Source organism: Crocodylus siamensis, chromosome 5, assembly GCF_052110815.1.
Source record: "Crocodylus siamensis isolate JL-2025a chromosome 5, ASM5211081v1, whole genome shotgun sequence".
NCBI classification, from domain to species: Eukaryota; Metazoa; Chordata; order Crocodylia; family Crocodylidae; genus Crocodylus; species Crocodylus siamensis.
Genome location: NC_143399.1, coordinates 126,659,509 through 126,683,721, shown reverse-complemented (window position 1 = coordinate 126,683,721; position 24,213 = coordinate 126,659,509). Strand labels below are relative to the sequence as shown.

The following is a 24,213-nucleotide window of genomic DNA, read 5'->3' as shown; positions in this document are numbered from 1 at the left end:
GTCCTATGGACATGTCAACCAGAGGCAGGTCAAACATGGAAGGAATTTCAACCTTAAAGCTCTGGTCATTCCAACAAGATATTTAACCCTACTCATGGAGATGGGAATGATAGTGGATGAGCTTGTAGTAAATCCCCAAAGCCAACACTAGGAATTAAAAAGGATAAAGTGGTAGTAAGAACATCAACTCAAAAACACATTTTTTAAATTAGAAGGGTACGCGGGACTTTGCACTAGGGTAATTCAGACAGCAGTATTTAAACAGTCAGGATATCAAATTGAATGCCATCAATTTCCTAATCTGAAACTCTCCACAGAATGAGCCTGGCATCCTGGGTGCTTAGCTACAGCTGCAGGAACAAACCATGGTGCTGGGTTCCTGCCTGCAATGTTGCTGGGGCTCCAGCACTGCTGTTTTGCTCAGGTGCTTGTCAGCCAAGTGGGTGAATGCGGCAGCACTGGAGCCCCAGCAGCACCATGGCTTGTCCCAGGGGACAAGCTCTGGTGCTGGAGTTTCAGCAGCTGGGGGAAGGAAACCCAGCACTGGGATTTTTTCTTCCAGTAGCAGACAATCACCTGGACAAGAGCAGAGACAGTGGAGCCCTGGCAGTACTGCAGAAGGAAGTCCAGCATCATAGGTACTTGGCAGTGCTGGGCTTGTTCCAGCAGGGCTCCAGCACTACAGCTCTTGCCCAGGTGCTTGGCTGCCACTACACGAGGCTTGCGACAAAGTCTGTGGACCAGGTGACCCAGCTCTGTAAGTCAGATCTGGCCCATGGTCTGTATGTGTGACACCCCTGCCTTAAGTGCTCTAACCTTTCCCTCACACTAACTTGACATTAACTAACTTAAGACCCATAACATATTCTTTTCAGCTGTTAGATTTGACTACCATACATACCTCTTCAGTCACCAACATCCAAAAGTTGTGTAGGTCTGCAGTTGCACAGTGAGTCTCTGCCCCTAGTTAAGGTGATCACTAACTGATCGTCAACTCAACAGCTGAGATAAAGCAGCAGAAATAAACGACATGGGTATTATGGCATTGTGCGCACTGTTCCTTATGGTGGTGAACAGATGTTAAAGAAAGTGCAGCAGATAAAGTAGATTAACAACAGGAGAGCGAGTCCTCACTGCGCAAGTTGAGAAGGGGGAGTGAGGGGGTAGAATGTGGCTTATCCAAGCCAGAGACATGGGGAGAGCTCTTTTATTTTTACCTCTAGAAACTAGAAGTGTCCTCAAGCCCAGTCCTGCGCTATAGCATAAAATCACATCATACTGAGCTCCAACCTAAAACCAGGTAAGGTTTTCTGCCTACAGTGGATGGATGTTCCCAAACTTCATCTCTCTGAAGTTTAGAAACTTTCTCCTAATTTTCAGACTAATTTTCTTCATGGACAAATTATATTCCTATTTGGCCTTGTTCCAGTATTGTCTTTTAGCTTGAGTAGCTCTTCTCCCTCCTTGGTGTTTCTTCCTCCCTTCCTCTGATGTCTTTATAGACAGCAATTATGTCCCCTCTCTGGTTTATTTAGCACAGCCAAAAAAAAAATAACTCTTTTAGTCTCCCTCATAAAGTTTAATTGATCATCCTCATAGCCAGCATTGTAGGGGTGCTGCCAGGCATCCAGGGCAAAATGGAAGCAATGCCTTCTGGTTTGCAATCATGAACACAAATACACAGCTGCCAAGTGAGCGTAGCTGCTTTTTTTCTGCCTCTGGCTCCCAAGTCAGGACCTGGAGTGGTTGCCCCTGTTGCTCCCCTCTTCCGCCCCAGTTACGCCACTGCTTATAGCTCTCCTGCTCCAGAATATTATAGTATTCCAGTTGAGGTTTTACCAGTGCTTTGTACAATAACACTGATATTTCACCCAGTAAGAGTCCATTTACTTTTCTCACAGCCACATTGCATTGATGGCTTCTAAGACCTGTGTCTATACCAGTCCTGTGGCACTTCTGAGAGGCACCAAGAAGCACAGCCCTCCCACCCTCTCCTCCTCTGTTCTCATCACACCCAGAAATGAAGCAGTGAAGCTGCCCTGAGGGCACATCCCATCACCACTCCTGAGATCTACTGGTTTCCAGTATGATAGAGAATAGTAGTGGGGAGTGCCCTCCAGGCAGTTTTACTGCCCTACTGTCAGATTTGGTGTGTGCAGAGGGAGCTGGGGGGGGAGTGGGACTGCACTTCTCAGCAGCTTTCTTAGCAGTGCTGCAACTGAAGTAGAGACATGCCCATAGTCATCCTATCTAATACACCCAAATACTCCTCCTCATCCTACTTAACTGAGTCTCCAGTTTACAGAAGTACTAAGTACATGATCTTGCACTTTGAATGATTAAATTTCACCCTCTAATCTTTAAACAGCCATCCCTCCACAGCTAGAAGGCAGAGAGGAATGCCAAGTCCTCTCTCCCAGCTTAGGGGAGCAATGCTTCCTGACAGCTCTCCCACCTTGTGTGTTGTAATTTTTTCTCCTTCCATCTTAATGCGCTTCTCTCAATGACAATACTTCTGGCTCACCTCTAACTCAATTAGACACTTGCACTATTCTTCTTAGGTCTTACACTTTGAACATCTTCACAGATTTGGTCTCTTCTTTTTTTCTTCCAAGTCCCTCCCTATACTTTCTAATAAATATCCATTAATTAAGCCTTTTTGTATTTTCTTTCTTTTTTTAAAGACAAGGACATGATCTGCAAACAAAACCAAGGCTATAGTAATGCAGCAGTACAAGTGAAAATTTAAATACTCATAAGAGTAGAAAAGATGTGGTTTCCACAACAACCATTATCAGCAACATTATATAGGCATGCGGACTTTCTTATCCAACAATCTACACATAGCAGTGCATACTACCTGTGCAGAAGGGTACAAAATTAGCTGGTGAAGGAACTGAATTTTTACAGTTTCAAGACATCAGCATATTTGCATTCCCACTTCATAATGGTGTAATTGGCATAGATTGTATTTACAATGTTAATTAGTTGCTTGATAAAATGTGATTATAATCTTCTAAAACACTGTCCTCTGGTGGTAGTTTATAGTTACAGCACCTTGATGCAATGCTAAAAAAAGGAAACTAAACCAAACAAAACAGAAATGCCATCATCCTTAAAAGCCCCCTGAAAGTAAAAGTTATGTTTTGTTTTGTTTTTTTAACCTCAGCATCACCATTAAAGGGGAAACAGCCATCAAAACCCCAGCTGTCCTGCCACACTATTATTATTTTGATGGGCTTTATATATAAGAGTTACTATAACTGTTTTTATTTCACTGTCAGATTGCATCTTGCCATTCATAGCTCTTGTGCCTGTGTTAAAATCAAAGTACTTTCCAACTGACTGGAACTCACAGTCTTAAATCCATTGCTTCATATTTCTTGTGTCCATAAACTTGTCTGCATGACAAGCATAAAATGCTACCAAATCCGAACTGGTAGTTCACTACTTACGCATTTTACAAAGTTGTAAATGAGCATATGGATTGCAAGGGGAAGAATCAGGGTTCACATATCAACAATACACCCAGCAAGAAAGCTTCTATTTTTTCCCTTAAATACCAGTGGTTCAAAAGCTTAAGTCACACTCATTGTCAAATGAGTCAGTTTTCACTTACATTTGTTATCAAAGTCACTATTGTAAATACAGAGCCTTACCATTACACACACCAATAATGTCTAATAAAAAGATGCATTTTACAGGTTTACCTTGATGTTGTTTAGAAATTCAGTATTATAGTAGCAACTCTAGGCAGTTGCTTCTCACATCTACCACCATATCTAGGTCTAATATTACTATGCAGGAAGTGCCCCTTAAATATAGCAGAAGGCACCTGTCTGGCTGTACATGTAGTACTGTAAGCCAATTTGAATAGATATATTAATCCTCTTACTTAATACAGCAAGAGTTAAAACTGTAAATCATTATGTAGACTAAATAAATAAGACTTTCCATAAGCACCAATGATCAAACTGCAAAACTACACAATATGTGGTATGATTTGTAAATTAGTGAGAAGAACTCCTCTTATCTGGTCAATGTTTCTTTTCACTTAGATTACCGAACTATGATGTCCAAGACTACTTGGCTTTCCAATTGCATCACTTATCCAACAGGAAGTGCAGAGATATTTTATAATGTGCCAAATTATTTTGACAATTCTCATAAGAAGATACATAGGAAAATTCAACTACTATTGACTGCAAACTTCCTCTGGAAACAAAATATGGACCTTTCAAAACATTAAAAAATCATCAAAAATGCTGGTTATGCTGTGTTGCCATCTCATGTGTCTTTTCATATTTGCAAACGATGATTGGTTTAAAAGAACTAGCCTTTAGCAAAGTCATACATTTTTCATAAAGGAATAGGAGTTGTGTGGTTTAGAAAGCAGTGCTGAATGCCATATTGCTAATCAATGTAACTTTCTCAATGAGTGGCTTTCTTGTAACTTACAGGGTTGGTACTATTTAAAATCCAATTACACTATCTGGAGGCCATCTGTGTGAATGTTTCATCTATATTAGTGCCTAGGATAGTACTGAAGTAGTCATTCTTTAAGTGTTCAGCTAAAGAATGTCTCAAGGTATAAGCCCTGATTCAGCAAAGTACTTAAACATATGCCCAATTTTAAGTGGAGGACCATCCCATTATTGAATTCTTTCTGTTTAAAATTAAGGACCTGTTTATGTTGCTGAACCAACATCATACTTTCCAGTACAGTCCAAAGGAAGTCACTCTTACATTAATGTTCCAGTCCTGCACCTATGCAAAATGATTGATTTATGTGGAGCAAGGTTTTTTGCTTAAATCAGCTAAGATGAACAGTATTGTTGCAGAGGATTTTTATCCTTTACAGAACAAACAAGAATGTAAAATAATAATATGGCTTTATTACAGCCATGTCAAAGTTAATATAAATGCTGCAGCAATTGCCTTTATTAACAACTGGGGATGAGGAAGATACAAACCAAGGACCAAACCCTGGCTCACACTGTATAGAATATTGCTCTATAAGTAGCTTGTTGAAATCAATTGGACTCTTTGTGAAGTACAGTACCACGCATTTAGGTAGGCAACTCACAACCTGACCCCTACCAAAAGCCAGAAAACACTGATTTTAGCCTAGACCAGCTCATCCATGACTTCAGTAGGAACAGGTCCTATGTGAGTGCATAGTGCAGTATCCTTTCACTATATCCTTTAGCTGTTTTGCCTAGGCCAGGGTTGTCTGACTAGCAGTCTGTGAGCTGCATACAGCCTGCAGAGAGGTTAATGTGCAGCCCCCGGGCTCCTATGCAGCTGCAAGTAGGGTTTCTAGGGTTCCCCTCCTTGCTTCAGCTTTCACTTTCTGCTCCCCTTGCAGACAGCTATGGGACCAAGGGAGTATATGGTGGAGTACAATAAGGTAACTTAGTGGGGGTTGGTGGTGGAGGGGGATGCTGCACATGCAGTTGGGCAGTGTTGGTGTTGGGGAGGGGCTGCCTGTGGGGGCTGCGGGGTTGTGGGCGACCGTTGTGGTATGCCTCTAGTAATATACTAGATGGGTACTATGTGCAAACTGTAAAACATTGTTATCTTATATCACCCTTAATGTACAATAATAAATATTAAAGGTATTTACGAGCAGTGCACGAATGTATTGGTCCACATCATATCAGCTCCAATAAAAGGGAAATTGACATCATGTGCAATCATCTTTTTTGGCTGATGCTGCCAATAATGTCACCAATAAATGTTGTGTGCATAGATCCAGCTCCAGCATGCAAGTGGCAAGGAATGTAATATGCAGCTTGGAAAGCAGCATCCGGCTGATAAGCCTGTGGGGCAGAAAGGAGTATGTGTGTGTGGGGAAAATGAGGCCCCTATGGTGAGGGAGGGAATAGGAGCTGGTGCTGGGGCAGGTGCTGTCCAGCTGGGTCAGGGCGAGGCGTGGTGCGAGATGGAGCTGCGAGCAGCTTGTCCAGGTCAGCATAGGGGCAGGTCCCGCTGCTGTGTTCACCCCCTCCTGGATTTGTACGTGGAGTGAGGGTGGGCTGCCTGCTGTCACCTCAGGGGCTGTGCCAGCCTCTTCCTGGCAGGGAGGGGGGGTGGGTCAGGGCTGTGCTCAGGGCAGGCAGGCGGCAGTGCTGGAAGGGGAGAAACTGTGGGGGGGCTACAACAAATTTTGGGGTGGTTGCAGCCTCCCCACGTAGTCCCCCCTCTCAGCATTGCTGCTGCCTGCTTTGCCCCACCTGCCCCAAGCACAGCCCTGGCTCAGCCCCTCCACTGAGAAGCCAGCACAGCCTCCAGCCTGCAGTGGGCAGCCTACATTCACTCCATGCACAGATCTGAAGGGGCACATGCCCTTCATGCCTCCCCCAGGGGCGTGCGCAGTGGCCAGAAACTGCCGCTCTCCTGCATCCCTGGATGAGTAGCCCATGGCTTTGGCCCACACCCTGCCCTGTCCTAGCTGGGCAGTGCCTGCACCTGTCCCAGCCCACTCCCTCCTTCTCCATCGGGGGACCTTGTCCTTCCCAGACTGTCCCTGTTTTCAGAATGGGAATAGGGGAATGGAACAGAGGGATCTCATTGTAGGGGTTCTTCAGAAAACATTGGAGGGTGGGATGGGTGAATTGGAGCCCCTCCACCTAGGGGTGGTGGTCCCCAGTATACCCATCCCACCCTCCAGTGTGGGCTGAAAAAAACCCAGGCCAAACTCCCTCTACTACCTTTTCCCCCCACCATTCTGAAAACAGCTCGGAGGCTGAGAGGCAGCACAGACACAAGTTACAGAAGGCGCTATGTTTTGAAACATCTTCATTGGAACCCTCATGCAAGGTGGGTTCAGATTTTCACCCAGCTGACCATTTTTTGAAGCTGTCTGCAGCCATGTTCAGTCATGGTTATAGACCACTTTCTTTAGGCAGATTGGGCAAAACTGTCACTTCTGTTGACACCCCCAAAGATTTCAAATAGAAATCCATAGCATTAAAAATGTTCTGACTTGATGTGGTCTTTCTGAGTTCTTTGCAACAAACAAATTACTCTTATTATTTTCCTGCAGTCAAAAAAATGAGGGAGAACTAAAAGCTGGCATTTTCTGAGGGGTACACTGAGAATCACTGTAGCCAATTGCAAAAACAGGAAGTAGTTATCCAAACTGGGAACTAGCTATGACTCTGTTCCGTTGTTATGAAAAGGGGCCACCACCCTGCACTGCCACCACCTCCCAGGAGCAAGGAGTGGAGGGAAAGTTTTCATGCAGCAGTGATTGCCACCACCACCCACTGCTGCTGCCTTTCAGCATCCGGCCGTGTGCAAGCTGCCCCTACCCGCACTGCTCCTGAGAGATGGTGGCAGTGTGGAGCGGGGTCAGGTGGGGATGTGTGGCATGTGGCCAGGCATGGAACAGCGGCAGTGCAGGATGGTGGCACTCCATCCCCAGCCATCCCACCTTTATCACTCTTGACAGGCAGTGCATGCACGTGTGTGTTTGTGTACACACACACTATATAGACTTCTTGTAACTGATACTCTGTTCCCTGCTTTCCCATTCTATATGCCACTCTGGAAAGAAAAATGCCAATCAAAGGGGGCCAACCCAATGGCAGTGAGGAAGAATATATATATAGTTGCTCTGTCAGCATGTGAGCTACTGGCACAACACTGACTCAGAGGGAAGAGTTCCACTTAAATGAATCACCATTCCACTTCTTTCAGCAACTAGATTCTGAAAAGCAGGAAAAAGTAACTTCTTGTCCCCCGTTAAATGCTCATTCGTGTTTCATTCTTTTACTTCTCTGCTCCATATTCAATCCTCCACCTTTCCCTTTGCACCCTTAGAACAACTCAATACCTTAAACATTTAGGGGATCATTTATAGCAGACCACAAGTAACGCACGATCCTGCTAACAGTGCTAGGAATATAAATCATGCTTCTCTAAAGGCACTTGATCAGCTCTTACTGTACTTCTTTGTAACTAATACTCTGTTCCCTGCTTTCCCATTCTATATGGCACTCTGGAAAGAAAAATGCTAATCAAAGGGACCCAGCCCAATGGCAGTAAAGAAGAATGAAGAACACTTCCTCCACAGAGGAATACCTGAAGTACTATTTTCCATGGACCTGGTAACGCAAAACACAGATGTATCCTGACTCCTGGTTGCTCCTGACAGACTCCTGTTAAAACAGAAGTTGTAACATAAGCTCCACTAGACATAGGCTATCCTTAAAATAGACTTCATGTAGACTAGCAATATAATTTACATCTAAAATATATAAGCTGCAGTGTTTACATTGTATAGAATAAATTAATAGCAGTGTGTTCACTTTAATTTTGCATTTAATTTATCATATATAAATATAAATCATATCTTAATGTTACTTAAATAGCATGTTTATATTAAAGGTAAATTGCAAAGCCTTGCCCAAGCAAAGAAGAAAAACCTCTCTAATTTCCTTGACCTCTCCTTTTCAAACCCTTAAGTGCCCACAAGCCCTCTATTCACTTCACACAGCTACAGCCCCACCTGCATTCTCTGTAGCAGGGGAGTATGGTCCTACTTACATAGGCATCTATACACCTCCTTAATTGTATTCACTGAGAAGCTGCACTGAGATTAATAATTTTAAATGAATTCTGGGAAAAGTGTTATCCATATTAGCCATAAAACATGTTAGCCATGTTAACAGAATTAAGTGGTGTGGGAGAAACCACCTTATATTACTGACATTTTCACTTCAGTTTTTTAGTGTCATTTCTGTCCAGGTGTACAGAAACCACAGGTGGTGGAGATAACGAGTGTCAATTAAAACAAAAATCCTTGGGAAAAATATAAATGGATTTAATATTTTGTAGTACATACATGAAACACCAGGCAGCTTTAAATACTCTATGTGCAATCAGCAAACAAGGGAAATAATTAAAAAGTGTTGTTCGAACAGGAAACTGAGACCTTGTTTAGAGTAGAACATAGCATATGATGTAATCACTACATTGATTACAGAAAAAGTGCAAACCTTTTATACATCCATTTAGTTCAGTTCATTTTGCACTGGCTTAGCTATGTGCACTGACATTTATTTTAAAGTCAATCAAGAAAAAAAAATTGCAGCCCTTAAAAAAAAATCCAAATGCCTGTTGAATCCTACTGAATTAAATGAGAGGGCACTATACACACCAAAGTTAGTGTGTTGAAATGCACTTTCTTGCTGCTTGTAATTTTACATAAGTGCTTAATATTGTATATAGCATAATAGAAATCCAGCCATTTTGTGGAAACTTTAGACGAGAAAAAAGTATTTTTCCTTATTTTAGTTAGATTCAACACTTCCTTTTTGTGCTAAGAGAAGAAATGTAGTGGTGATTAGAACTGAAATTACATTCTGTTGATTCAGGGGATCATAGGGAAGCTACTATTATAAAAAGGCGGTAATGCAATATGTATCATTGGGCTATGTAGCATTACTATACAAAACCTTGAGACGTAATTTACCAAGGGAAATATTCAAGTGGAGAACTATGCTCAAAGGACTTAAAAGAACTGGCTATGGTAACTACATAGTTATTAAAGGTAGTGTGTGGGTTAAACACTCTTTGACACTGAGCTTCATTGCAAATTGAATAATTGAGGAATGTTTGAGGAGTTTCTATATGTTGCAAAGCATCTGAGTAACAAAAATAGGACTAACACCTAGGTCCATCTGAAATAGCCCACGTGCAATAATGATAGCAATGATAATATGCAGTAATCAAGTACAGAGTTTTAACAATGCAATTTAATGTATTTATAAAGAACATTAAAGGGAATACACGCACATACACACACATATTAGAATCACAATTTTCCACAAAATTGTATATAAATTGAAATCTGGTTTTTTTGTGAAAAATATCTGCTTTACTCAGAATTGGTTTTTTATTTTGTCAAATAATGAACAAACAGTGGGCACTGTTAGCTGGATAGGCATCTTAAGGCTGGATAGGCATCTGGCAAGGGTTGTCTAACCCCAGCACTCTTTTCTGCCTAGGTAGGGAGTTGGAGTCGATGATCTGTTGAGGTCTCTTCTGACCCTAGCATCTATGAATCTATATGACTTTGGACCCAGTACTTCCCCAAGTGAGAGTTGGCAGCAGGTTTGATAGAAGATAATGTGCTGAAAGCAAGAGCCGGGGGGGAGATCATTGCTTTAAATATAGTTTCTCCTCCGGGTTTTCTGCAGGTGGAATCCAGTGTACAGTTTTGCTGTTGATATGACAAATTGCAAAGCCTTGCCCAAGCCAAGAAGAAAAACTCTCTAACTTCCCTGATCTCTCCTTTTCAAATCCCTAAGTACTCACAAGCCCTCTATTCACTTCACACAGCTACAGCCCCACCTGCATTCTCTGTAGCAGGGGAGTACGGTCCTACTTACGTAGGCGTCTATACACCTCCTTAATTGTATTCACTGAGAAGCTGCACTGAGATTAATACTTCTAAATGAATTCTGGGAAAAGTGTTATCCATATCAGCCATAAAACATGTTAGCCATGTTAACAGAATTAAGTGGTGTGGGAGAAACCACCTTATATTACTGACATTTTCACTTCAGTTTTTTAGTGTCATTTCTGTCTAGGTGTACAGAAACCACAGGTGGTGGAGATAACGAGTGTCAATTAAAACAAAAATCCTTGGGAAAAATATAAATGGATTTGACTTATTTGCTTAATATTCTGTAGTACATACATGAAACACCAGGCAGCTTTAAATACTCTATGTGCAATCAGCAAACAAGGGAAATAATTAAAAAGTTTTCAAGTAACAAATTGTGTTGCATCCAATCTCTCTTCTCTCTATGGAAGACAGACTGGGAGAAAATACCTTGAATCTCTTACCAGTTTCAGTTGCAGTGATCTGATCTACTTAAAGCTCCAAAATCAGCTATCACTCCATGAAAGGGTGGCAGTCCTTCCACCCTGCTTAGTTTTCACAAGGTTTGACAAATACCATTTCTGACCTGGCCAAAGACCTAGGTAGGCAGATAGGTACCCATTTTCTGTAGAGGAAAAATTCCTAGCTACAACCTTTTAGGTTTTATGAGAGGCTGATATGGAAACATTGTCTTTTGTCAGGAACAGTCTGAATACAGTTTACTTAATGCTGAACATTTTTCTAAGAAATAAATGACTACTCTCTTTTGTTGGACATATACAATAATGAGCAAAATTCTAAACTTGAGATAAGAGGAAAAAAGAAAAAAATGGGCCATTGAGGAAGAGGCAGGAAACAGAAAAACAAATACAGTAAAGAAAAGGCTTTACTCACCACATGGGCCACATGAGCTGCCAACGCAATGCTATAGCTGGCAAAGTGAACAATGCTCTGACATGCATGAATACGATGCATCACAAGCAAGACTAAGGATGTCATTGTCCTATTCTACTCAGCATTGGTGAGGCCACAGCTGGACTACTGCGTCAAGTTCTTGGCACCTCACTTCAAGTGGGATGTAGAGAAGCTGAAAAGAACCCAAAAGAGGGCCACACAAATTATTAGAGGTCTGGAGAACAGATCATAGGAGGAGAGGCTGAAGGACATGGAACTGTTCAGCTTGGAAGAGAAGACTCGCGGGGGACTGAGTGGCAGTCTTTAAGTATATAAAGGGTGAAGATCAGGACTATGAGAACATCTGTTCACCAAGGCACCCCAGGGGAAGAGTAGGAATAATGGTCATAAACTGATAGATCACTCCAGATTAGACATAAGGAAAAACTTTACAGTTGGTGTGTCCAGAGTCTGGAACAGACTCCCCCACAATAAGTGGTACAGTCACCTTCCCTGGAGATCTTCAAAGGACAACTGGATGCACACCTCACTGGGGTCATCTGACCTCAGCAGTCTTTCCTGCCTTAGAGCAGGGGGCTGGACCGATGATCTTGTGAGGTCCCTTCCCTTCTTTGAATATCTTGACAGAAAATCCACCAGGACAATGCTTCTCAGGTGAAGAGCTGCAAACTCCTCTCATTGGATACCGTTGCAATCTATGTTCCTTTCAGTTTACATCTAAGAAACCTCCCATATTGTTTTAATACTTGGATTTTAAATTAAAATGTATGCAGATACAGGAAGCAACAGAGTAATTTGAGCTTGTTGTAGATGTTGTGCACATATGAGAGAGAGCTACCAAGTTTTGGTGAGTCAGGGGGATGGTTAACTGACCTGAACTTTTCTTGGGCAATCAGAAGACTAATCTGGTTCATTAATGTTGCACTGAATTCTGCTTAATCTTGTGTACAATGTTTTTAGTGAGAAGATGCCAACTGAGGTAATTATGATATGCTTGCTGTTGACTGCTGTAGGCAATACTGGGCATTGTAAATCAGCTTCACCACCTTCTCTCATTTCCTTGTATATTTGCTTTCCCCAGTTCCAGAGACTATTTCTGCTCTCTTCCTCCTGTTCCCCTCCAGCTAATTCCTTACATTCACCCTCCCCACCCCCATCTTCTTTACCATGCACATCTATAGACAAGAGCATGGGGATCTTAATTTTAACAGCTTACCTGTTCTTACTGCTCATGGGCTGATGATAACTTGTCTAAGAATGCTTAACAGTAAGGCTACATGATAAAATTTTCCTTAGAAGTTATTGAGAGACCACGCATCAGAGACTGCGCAACCCGGTGTCATCACTGGTGCACTCATGGGAATATAAGGAATACAACAAAATGCAGTGATAGTAGTGAAGGCAGCCTTATTCGTGCCTAAAGTGCCCATGTAGGACCCTTCTTTTTATAGATATAGCAAGAAATTAAAGAAAAGATACCTGTTTGGTACAGACTTCACTTGCTTAGCTTGTCATGAATGCACAGACAACAATACTAGTTTCTCATCTGTTTTTTCCTAGGATTATTTACACATGATATCAGCATATTTCAGTGAAGACATTTTTGGAAGTCTGTGGTTAAGGCACGAGATGTGTCACACGTTCTCCATAATATTTTTCTTATGCAGGAAATCTTATGGTTCGTTATTTTTGGCAAGCTACATAATGTATCCATAGGCTTCACGTGATAGCACTGGAAGCACAAACATGTTACAAAATAATGCCACTGTGGAAGCATGAGTGCCAAACACTTTTAACAGTACTCGGTATCTACAGTGAGAAAACAGCACTAATGCAAAGAAGACAAAACCCCTCCAACAAGAAACCTAAAATGTCCTGGATGAAGCAGTCTATCTTAGACTGTAAAAGGAGAGAAAGGTGTCTCCAGGGGCACACTAAAGAGCATAGTGATAAACAAGATCTTTCCACCTTTATGTGGACAAATAGAATGGCCAACAAGGCTAGAAATAGAATTGTAATCAATGTTTTCATGTTGGGGAAATGTTCATAATAGACCTACCATTTGAGTCTTAAAATTATACCTCATCATAACCCGCACCCCCAACAACAACAACACCAATATATCTGAGCCACAAACTTTCACAAGCCAGAACTGGGCACCTTAACTGCCATTAAGCCACCACAGTTTAACTACATTTATAACTCACAATTACAAAAGTTCTGGTGGCTCAGGCTTTCATATCTGCTTTACCATATGTGGTCCATACTGCTTAAAAAGATTTCCTTTGAAACTGGATTATCCATCCAACTAAAGAACAGACACAATGGAAGGGTGGGGGGAATCCCCAGCTGAATCATTATTTTCCACCCTCTCAGGACGCGTGCAAATCATAGCATAGGTAGGTCTACAGCCTACACAGAAAGTTTCTCGTAGTAGAGAGAAGGCAAGTAGTTTATAACGTAAGTATATAGATCTTTATAAAAACAAGTTGTTGAACAAATACTTTCTGTTTATTACCAACTGTAATCTAATACTACTACTAATAAACTGTCATTGGCCCTCTCAGCTAAAGAACTGTTTTGGAAATTCCTACTGTTCTTAATACTAATTCACCTTCAGTGTTGCTAATAATATTGAGGAACCTATTAGAGATGTCTCTAGTTCAGGGGTGGGGAATAGTGTGAGCTGGAGGATCACTTAGGGAGTTTTGGTGAGTTGTCGCATGCCAGATCAGCACCCACCTCCAACCACAATGGGCCAGGTCAGCACCTCCACACCCTATATGGCTAGCAACAGCTCACCAAAACTCCCTAAGTGCTTCTGCCCTGTGCTTGGCTGGGTGGATGGGATGGGGCTGTGGGAGGGCAGGATGGGTAGGTGGGGCTAAGATAGTTGGGTGGTGACAGCATGGGGCTGGGGCCCAGGGATGAGCTGTGTGATCCACTCCTTGCATACCTCTGTGATGGGTGCTGGTTCCATGGGCAGCAGCATGTGGGGAACGGATCACGACTCTGCACCGGGCCCTGGCCCCACTCTGTGACCACTTAGCGATCCCGGAGTCTCTGTGAAGACCAGCCCTGTGCAGGCAGGGCACACGCAGCTGGGCAATGGGATGGGGCTGCAAGTGAGTGGAGAGCGACATCTGGGAGGTTAGTAATGTTGCAGAAATGGCTGCGGTTCGTTTCTCGGGAGGCTAAGAACTCTCAGTCTCAGACACACTATTAGCAACACAAAAGGTATATTTGCAAATAGGGTTGGAGTAGAAACAAAGAATCACTCCAACCGCTGAGGACAACTCTCAGCTGGCTTTTATCCTCTCTCTCCTGAGCACGTGTGCAGAAGCAGGAACTCTTACATCTCATTTCCGGTTCATACAAACATATATGAAATGACGTCACGTCATCTGTCGCATGTGCATTATAATTAACTACTTAAGTATGCGGGGCGGATAGGCTTATATGCATTAGCTAATTACGCCTGCTCAGAAAGTACTTTAGGTTACCAAAAGTTCAAACCCCCCCCTTTTCCAAGGACACAGTCAATTAAATCACAGCCTTTGTAGTTTACAGGAGTAGAGGCAGAGGAGTTTGAAGGTATGTGTCATTTAGTGTTACAAAGAGATAGTAAATTTGCAAAACAAAGAGAGAGTGATACCTTAATACAAAGAGCCCTTAGTAGCTTCTCCTCCAACCTCCTCCTCCCACCAGGGAGAGCTGGCAGCTGTGCTGTTCTAACAACACTATTCATAATGCATTTTTAATAATATTTCTAACAGTAAGGCCAGGATCGGGATCATGGAGCTGTGACAGTATGGGGCAGGGTCTGGGGCCCAGGGCAGAGCAGTGATTTTCAGTCTGTTCCCTGCGTACATGGCAGTGAATCGTAGCTTTTTCGCCACTCCACACTGGCACTGTCCTATGATCCCAATCCCAGCTCTGGCCCCAGCCCTGCCTGCCCATCTCACCCGCAGATGCTGCTCGCCACCCAGTCAAGGTCACATCATATCCGCTCAGCCGAATGAACCCTGCCTGTGTGGGTCCTGGGCTAGTTTTCATGGATATCCCACTCACCTGCTTTATCCAGCATCCCTGGTGATGGGTGCAGAGCAGATAGGCCACGGTGCTCTGGCAGTGGGGCTGGCAGCAATGCTGGAAATTGGCAGCTGCAGCTGGAAGGAGCTGCTGCTGTGGGGGCTACCAGGAAGTGAATCTGACTGCACTGCCACCTGAACCCTGCTGCATGCCTGGTACCAGCAGGATTGGCCACACATGCCACAGCCTTGGCTGTCCTGCAGCTGGGCTGAGCAAAGCCAAAGGAACCACTGTAGGCCTCATAAAATCTCTTGGTGGGCTGGATCCTGCCCATGAGCTGTATTTGGCTCACCCCTGTTCTAGCTGCTGCCTCTGCTTTAAATACTGTGTTGATTAGGTCTGTTCTGAACAGACTATGATTACATGTTACTTAAAATGGTTGCAGCAAGCAAAGCTGTCTGTGCTGTGGCTCACAAGGGTGCTAACAGTGACTGAACTGGGAACATTTTGAATAGTATATTAAAGACAAGGTTATTTATTTATATGGGTGCTAATTTTGCTTTCTAAAGGAAAGAAGTAGGTAGCTCTGCTAATCAGAGAAAGGGAGGAAAAAAATCAAGTTTAACCATCAGATAACAAGTGAGAATAAACAGAAAACTGTAAAGATTCACTATAATCTAGTGCCTACAAAACAGTATTTATTCAGTCAAATAAAAACTCACAGAAAGCAAAAGAGAACATACTCAGAAATTCTAATTCTAGGTCCCTGTACTTCAGAAAAGAACCAAATAGAATGCTGCATCAAGCATCTCCCTATATTCATATTTGTCAACTGCTTCTATTCTGTTAAAACTTTGTAGAGAAGAACTAGGGGTGCGCCGACAGAGATTTTAGGGGCCGATACTGATGGCCAATTTTTAACAAGCCATATCAGCCAATACTGATCTGATTACCAATATGCTGATAAGTCTGATGTGGGGGAAGGGCCGAGGGGAGAGGGAAGGGGTGGGGAAGGGAGCAGATCGAGGCCCCAATGGGGAAGGAGGGAGTTGGGCTGTGGTTGGGGCAGGGGCAAGCACTGCACACCCAGGGCAGTGTGCAGGATGGAGCTGTGAACAGCTCGTTTGGAGGGCACAGGGAGGGGGGTGGCCCCCACCGCTGCATACACTCCAGGAGGGCATGGGGGCATGTGCCCCTGGATCCGTGCATGGGGCAAGGTTGGGCAGCTGCTGTAGGCTGGGGCCAAGGCTGTGCCGGGCTCTAACCAGCGGGGGACTGGGCTGGGCTGCACTTGGGTGGTCGGCAGCAGTACTGGGAAGGGCGCTATGGAGGGGGCTCCAACCCCCCTAACATTCGCTATGGCACCTCCAACCTCCCCTCTCAGCATCGTGTTGCCTGCCCCAAGTACAGCCCAGCCCAACCCTCTGCCGGGAAAACCCTGGCACTGCCCCCAGCCTCAATCCACAGCAGCAGCCTGCCCTTGCCTCACGCATAGATCTGGGGACACATGCCCCCCATGCCCCCCAAGGGTGCATGCAGTGGCAGGAACTGCCACCCCCCTTCCTGGACAAGTCACTCACAGCTCTGTCCTATGCCCTGCCCTGGCTGTGCAGCACCTGCCCCAGCCTCAGCTCCCTTATCACTGGGGCCTCTATCTGCCCTCCCCCTCCACCACATCCCTTCCCCACAACAGACTTATTAACTGCTCTTCACACTGCTAGGCTGTGCTCCTGGCCACTTGGATGCTGTGCTGCAGCTGCAGGCACGCACGGGGCATTTATTGGCCACATTAGCCAAAACCCCCAATGGCCGATACTGTCAGTTTTCCTTATATTGCTGCCAGTCTGATATGGGACCAATATATCAGTGCACCTTTACTGAGAACTAATCATAGAATCAAAGAAAATTAGGGTTGGAGGTCATCTAGTCCAAGCCACTGCTCAGAGCAAGACCATCCCCAACTAGATCATCCCAGCCAAAGCTTGGTATAGCCCGGTCTTAAAAATCTCCAAGGAAGGAGCTTCTACCACCTCTCTGGGTAACCTGTTCCAGTGTTTTACCACCCTCCTGGTGAGAAAATTCTTCTTAATATCTAACCTAAACTTCCCTTGCAGCAACTTGAGACTATTGTTCCTTGTTATGTCATCTGCCACCACTGAGAACAGCCTTCAGGTAGTTGAAGGCTGCTATTAAATCCCCTCAGTTTTCTCTTTAGACCAGATAAGCCCAGTTCCCTCAGTCTTACCTCATAAATCGTGTCCCCCAGTCCTCTTGCCATTTCTGTTGCCCTCTGCTGGACTTTTTCCAATTTGTCCACATCCTTTCTGTACTGGGGGACCCAAAACTGAACACAAAACTCCAGATGTGGCCTCACCTGTGCTGAATAGAGAGGAATAACACTTCCCTTGACCTGCTTATAACACACCTACCAATGCAGCCCAGTATGCTATTAGCCTTCTTGGCAACAAAGGCACACTGCCAGCTCATCTTTAGCTTCCACTGTAACCCCCAGGTCCTTTTCTGCAGAGCTGCTGCCCAGCCAATCAGCCCCCAGCCTGTACGGGTGCATGGGTTTGTTCTGTCCTACGGTCAGGACTTCATACTTGTCCTTGTTGAACCTCATGAGATTTCTTTTGGCCCAATCCGACAAGTTGTCTAGGTCACTTTGAATCCTAGTCCTGCTCTCCAGGGTATTTACTACTCCCCCCCAGCTTGGTGTCATCTGCAAACTTGCTGAGGGTGCACTCTATGCCATTTTCCAGGTCATTGATGAAGATATTGAATAAAACCAGCCCCCGAACTGACCCCTGGGGCACTCCACTTAGTACTGGCTGCCAGCTAGACATCAAGCCATTGATGACTACACTCTGAGCCTGATGCTCCATCCAATTTTCCATCCACCGTACAGTCCATTCATTCAGCCCATACTACCATAGCTTGCCTGTGAGAATGTTGTGGGAGACTGTATGAAAAGCCCTGCGAAAATCAAGGTACACCACATCCACTAGTCTCCCTGCCTCCACCGAGCCAGTCACCATATCACTCCTCTGCTTTGTAAGAGGAGGGTTTTTTGCCCCCTTGCTGGTTTGGGGTGGGGAGCAGGGGAGAATATCATGTGAGTAAACCTGGTGTTTGTGTATATATACAGACATATATAGCTATATAGATCTACAGTTAAGTGTATATCTAGTGATATATATGTATTCATAAAGTCCTGTGTATATACACGTGTATACGTAGGGTTATGTGTGAATACACATATAAAACTTGCATTTTACAGAGCGAGAGCCCGGGCGCACAATGCCACAGCGCAGCCTCAGCCCCCGAGACCCCCCTGGCAGTCTCCTCCCTCGAGGCCGGCCATTGGCTGCTGGCAGCGAGGGGCGGGGCTGTGCCAGCTCACCGGGGAAGGAGCTGTAACCCCATCAGTGCCGGGAACAGCGGCTCTGCCGAAAGACTTGGCTGTTGCGGCACTGTGACCCCCTCCCCCCACACGGCTGCTGCTGCCTGATGTGACGTGCTTCTACGCGCGTGTCCTGTCAAGCAGAAACGAACCAGGAGGTCTGGGCCCCGGGCAGGGGTCGAGCGTAGGCTAGGACGCTGCTTCCCCCTTGTCCGTCAGCCTGGAGAGCCGAGGGGACAGAGCTGCCACAAGCATGTCCCTTGCCGCTCGCCGTAGCGAGCTGCTCCACGCTGGCCGCGCAGGCGCACTCGTGGCGCCGCTCACTTGCTCGGGGAGGAGGGGGCGCAGGAAGCGGCGGCCGCGGAGGGTCGGGGGAGGAGCCCGCGCGCCGGCAGCGCCTTACGGCCACCCCTTCCCCCCGCCCGCCCGTAGCGGGGCAGCGCCAGCGGCCGGGGCCGGGGGCGGCGCGGCGCGGCGGTGGGGATCGCCTCCGAGCCCCCGTCCCGCCGCCATGTTCAAGAAGCTGAAGCAGAAGATCAGTGAGGAGCAGACGCCGCCGCGGAGCCCCGGGGGCCGCCCGGCCCCGGCCCAGCCCCAGGTACCGGCCCGAGCTGAGGGCGGGGGCTGTAGCGGGGCAGGACCTGGCTGCGGGACGGTGGCGCCCCGGCCAGCGTCAACTTCCCGGCCGGGGCCGGGGCCGCTTCTGCGTGTGAAGGCTCGACCTGCGTTCCCCGGGCGGGCCCGGCCCCTTCCCCGCCTTCTTCCTCGTTAGAAATACAAATGCATTTATAACCCATCTATATCTGTAGCTGTCTCTATACGTGCGTCTGTTTTGGTCACTGAACCTAAGCAGTTTTTACCACTTAAATGATCCCTCAATCTTTTTTTTCTTTTGCAGCTTATGCTTACGTTTGTAAGCATCAAAATTCAGGATCTTTTGGATATTTTTCACCTCTTTGTTTCTTTTTCCCTTTACTTTGCACCTCGGCTTTTGCAGTTTTGCATCCCAGGCGTAACTCCTTAAGGCAGAGGCAGAGCCGGTTGCAGTGCGGCTGCAGTTGTTAATTCAGTTGTTAGTTGTTGGGACTGGCTGACTGATGGAGACATATGAAGAGTGAAATAATGAGGTGGGGGAATCTTCAGAGCGAGCACCTTGTTCTAAATTTTTTGTTAAGCATGCATGCTGGTGTTTAGTTAGTAAATATTTTTTTAAGTTGCTGGTATGCTCTGTTGAGCATTTTAAAAGCAGACTGTCTTTAAATTTTTACGTGTACTGGCATGAATGAATTTTAACATTAAAGTGTAACAACTAGGGTGACTTGATAACTCATCATTTCCATCAGCGGTAAAGCTGAGGCACTATCTTGCATGTTTGCAGTAAACTCTCATTATGATGTTGAGACATTTAGCTACAGGCCTTCAACTTAGTGTTAATGACATGTTGCAGCTCCCTACTGTACATCCCACTGGTAATTTTACCCTGTTTAGTTCAGGACAGTTGGTAGGTATGTTGAGGGGATCAGTACTTATTGTGAATCGGCCATGTGGGTAAATTTGTGTGAGTACTGTGCTTTGGTGGGGAGAAGAGATAGCTTGGCTGTTCAAATTGTCTGCTAAAATTGCCATTGATAAAACTTGTGAAGCACAGAGAAACCATTTAAACTAAGTAATACTATAATCTGTGTCACTATGTAAAGTCTGTCAACAGAGAGGTAATAGACTGAATTAATTCAAGAATTTGTGAATTAAATAAACCCCCACAATGAAAACAGGTTTTTGTTTAGGTTTAACTTTTGGGCCACCTGCTTTGTTCATGTACTAACATCAAGTTGTGACTTTAATATCAGAGTGAAGTTTGATGCCCAAACAGAAGAGAGGGTGACTGATTTCCTGTCTCTTAAATTTCACTCATATTGGACAAGAAAAACAAGCGATGCTTCCAAGATAGGGTGATAAATGCTGTTTTCTTTCATGGTCTTTTCAGTTTAAACAAAATAGATTCATGCAGTATCTTAGGTACTCTGTTTCATATGTTCAGAGAGAAATCGTTAGGCATATTAGGCTGATGAAGTGATCTTTGGCCTATGGAAGCTTGTGCTGTATGTGCATATCTACTTTAATTAGCAAAAAAGGTACAAATCTACCCTGCTTGCATAATGTGTTGTCAATCAAGTTTCTGTTCAAGCTACTTAAAACAAATCTGAAACTTGTATCCCTTGCTTTATTAGACTTTCTCTCCCTCCATAGTTTCCCTGAATGTTATTCTTTTCTTCCTTGATCCTGTCCTGGCACAACTTTTCTTTGGGCTGTTTTCACTGTCTGTTCTTTTAGATCTGTTTGTCTGTATCCATTCTCTTATGTTTTCTCTCTCAACTTCAATTTACTCTTGTGTGCCCCTCACTTTGCACACAAGGCTTGGTAATTGTACTAGATGCTAGGAGGCAGAGACCAAAACCTGCTTGCCTAAGTGTGATAGATGGAGCAGTGCCCGTTACAGGTAAGAGCCCACTGCAGTCCCTGGGACTTGCTCCAGTGCTTCGTGTTCTGTATGAACTGCTAAGAAGCAAGTGCCACGTTTCTGAATTTAGAGACCTTAGCTCTTCCAAAATATCTGTTATCCAGAGTTCAATGACTCCTGTCCTCTGATCTACCTATCCACAGTCTCTGAATCCTGCTATCCAGTGTTTTCCTCTGCTGCCACTCCTAGCATCCTTAAATAGAAGTAAAGTGAAACTGAATGTTATTCAGAATGAATCAAGAAAACTGACCAGTCTCTGGTTAGTCTTGTTTAGCTGAAACTTTGAAAGCCATTGGAAACCGAAGGAACCCACGATCGTTTTGTGGAGAGAGTAGGAAAATGGACTGTGCCCGTACACTTACTACACTTAAAGTTTGAAAGTTTTTCTTTTTGTTTTAATTGTAAGTCTAGAAATTGTTTTTAAGTTCACCTCAGCTTAGGGGAAAAATAACTTTTCAATAGGTGAATAGATTTTTTGTGCTGTATAAAAAAAAAAAAAAAAAAAAATTAAAAATGGAGGTGTTCATACATGTGCTTGGGGCGGGGGGTGGCTTTAATTAGAGTGGCTCCAAGAGCATCTTGTGTATCAACATCCCTGTGCTTAAAAATGATGGCAGGGGTGCTTTAACCAGAGCTCATTGAATGCTCAGGGATGCTGATACGTGAGATGCTGGGTAATTATCATGTTCCAGCAGACATAGTTAGTCAGGTCTGCTCTGATGCGCTGTGTTTACAGCACATTGGAGCAGACTTACTGCTCATGTATAGGTGCCCAAATCTAACATCTTTGATTTCAGTTTCTCTGCAGTATATTCTACCTTCATGGTGAATGGTAATTTGGTACTAAGTGAAGTGTTTGACTTTCTAAGTCTTAACCTGAGAAAGGAACATCCTGTCTATTTGGTCAGATGTTATAATTCCAATATCATTCTGAGTTACGCACTGAGTTCTGTATATTTCAGGTATCCACCCTGTCTAGGTAAGTTTTTCCTAGCCGATGCTAGGTATTGCTTTCTTTCTGCTCATGTTAAAGGTATATGTATTCACTGTAAGGTGGATACGTAACTGGCTGAATCATTTTCCTGACTTGAGTAATCAATGGCTCTGTGCAGTTGAGATGAGGTATTGAGTAGGGTTCCCCAGGGGTCTGTCCTGGATCTGGTACTGTTTAACATTTTCATTAATGATTTGATTGATGGGACTGAATACAAGTTTAGCAAATTTGCAGATGATACCAAGTTGGATGTAGTTGCAGACATTCTGGTGGGAAGGGCTAGGATTCCAAATGACCTGGGTAGACTGGATAAATGGCGTGCAGTCAATCAGATGAAATGCATAAAAGGATGAGTGCAAAAGTCTGCATTTAAGACAGGGTAATTGCATGCACAAGGACAAACTGGGGAATGACAGGCTGGTCTGCAGTACTGCAGAACAGGATCTGGGAGTTGCAAGAGATCGTAAGCTGAATATGAGCCAACATCTTGTTGCCAGAAAAAAATACAATCCAGTATGCTGCTGGCTTAATAGGAGAGTTGCTTGCAAATCAAGGGAAATGATCCTTCCACTCTTTATCATTGGCGAAGCCTCGCCTTGAGTGCAGGCAGTCCTCGGACTTACTACACAATTGGTTCCTGAAAATGGCATCTTAAGTCGAAACGTTGTAATTTGGAACTGATTTTCCTATAGGAAACAATGTTATAAATGGGGGATTCATTCCTGAACCAAGGCTCTATACCATATTTTTCACCAAAAATACCCCAGAATTTTGTACTTGATCAATTATAGATGAGTAATATAGTTACATTAATGTATTTATATTGTAAATAGTAATCATGCTGATTTGGAAGGATTTGTTGGAGGTGACTTTGCTGGACTTTTTGGAGGGCTCTTGGTTGTACTTTTTGAAGGGCTCTTGGCTGGAGTTTTCTCAGGAGTCTTGTCGATTTCTTAAAGAAAGTGTCAAAGGAAGTTTGGACAAATGTTCTCCAGGGAGATGGGCAATGCAATGAACTTGTTCACTGGCATGACATGGTGTTGGATCAAGCGTTGTAAAGTTGAAACTGACATTAGAAAATTGAAACACGGTGTCAATTTAGAAACCTTGTAAGTGTGAAACATTATAACTTGAAATGTTGTAAGTCAAGGGCTGCCTGTACTGTGTATAGTTTTGTGCTTATGCTTCAAGAAAGATGAGGACAGTTTGGAAAGAGTGGGCAGTGATCAAAATTATTAGAGGCCCAGGAGGCATGATGTATGAAGAAAATCTAAAAGAAGTAGGGTAAGTTAGTCTGAAGAAGAGAGGACTGAAGGGAGATATGAGAATAGTCTTCAAATGAGGGGTGATTATAGAGCAGATGGTGATAACATTTTCTCTGTGGCTGTATGGGACCGGAGTAGGAGCAGTGGTCTCAAAACTGTTGCAGAGGAAATTGAGGTTGGAGATTAGATGACTATGAGGATGGTTAGGCATTGGAACAGGCTCCCTAGGTAGGGTGAAATATCTGCATCTCTGGACATTTTCAAAAGCAGTTGGGGATAATTCTGACCTGAGCCAAGGGGCTGTATTAGATAACTTCATGAAGTCAATACCAGCCGTACTTCCCTTTGATTTTGTGAACGCTGACAGATTTTAGAATATGCATGTGAGAGATCTTCTGGCTTCTTAAAAGTCTTCAATAGGAATATAACTTCTTAACAGGCACATCATCTCTTATCCACATTCTAGAACACCTAACTCTCAGTGTCTTATTCTTCTGATCTAAGCATTTGGGAAGCATATGGAGAAACTAAGACCATGAGGATGATGTTTATCTAGAATTCAGACAGTATTTGTACAACTGTTGTTATATATTGCCAACAGTATTAAGAGAATGCACACAAGAGATTTTGATCTTAAGTTTTATCTGTAGTAACAAGCTGCTGCTTTTTAATTTTTTTCTTTGTTCACAT

At 44.1% G+C, this 24,213-nt stretch overlaps 1 protein-coding gene across 6 annotated transcripts in view; it reads left to right on the top strand.

The window, feature by feature from the left end:
* The first annotated feature begins 19,060 nt into the window (after nt 1-19,060).
* GOLGA4 (golgin A4) overlaps nt 19,061-24,213 on the top strand; it is a 99,535-nt gene continuing 94,382 nt past the window's right edge. For 3 of the 6 annotated variants that reach the window (XM_090050258.1, XM_090050262.1, XM_090050260.1), the window contains exon 1: nt 19,061-19,344. In XM_090050258.1, the coding sequence (XP_089906384.1) occupies nt 19,258-19,344 (87 nt within the window). In that variant the 5' untranslated portion in view covers nt 19,061-19,257. The remainder of the gene's footprint in view (nt 19,345-24,213) is intronic. The other 3 variants (XM_090050261.1, XM_090050259.1, XM_090050257.1) reach the window with 1 other exon arrangement.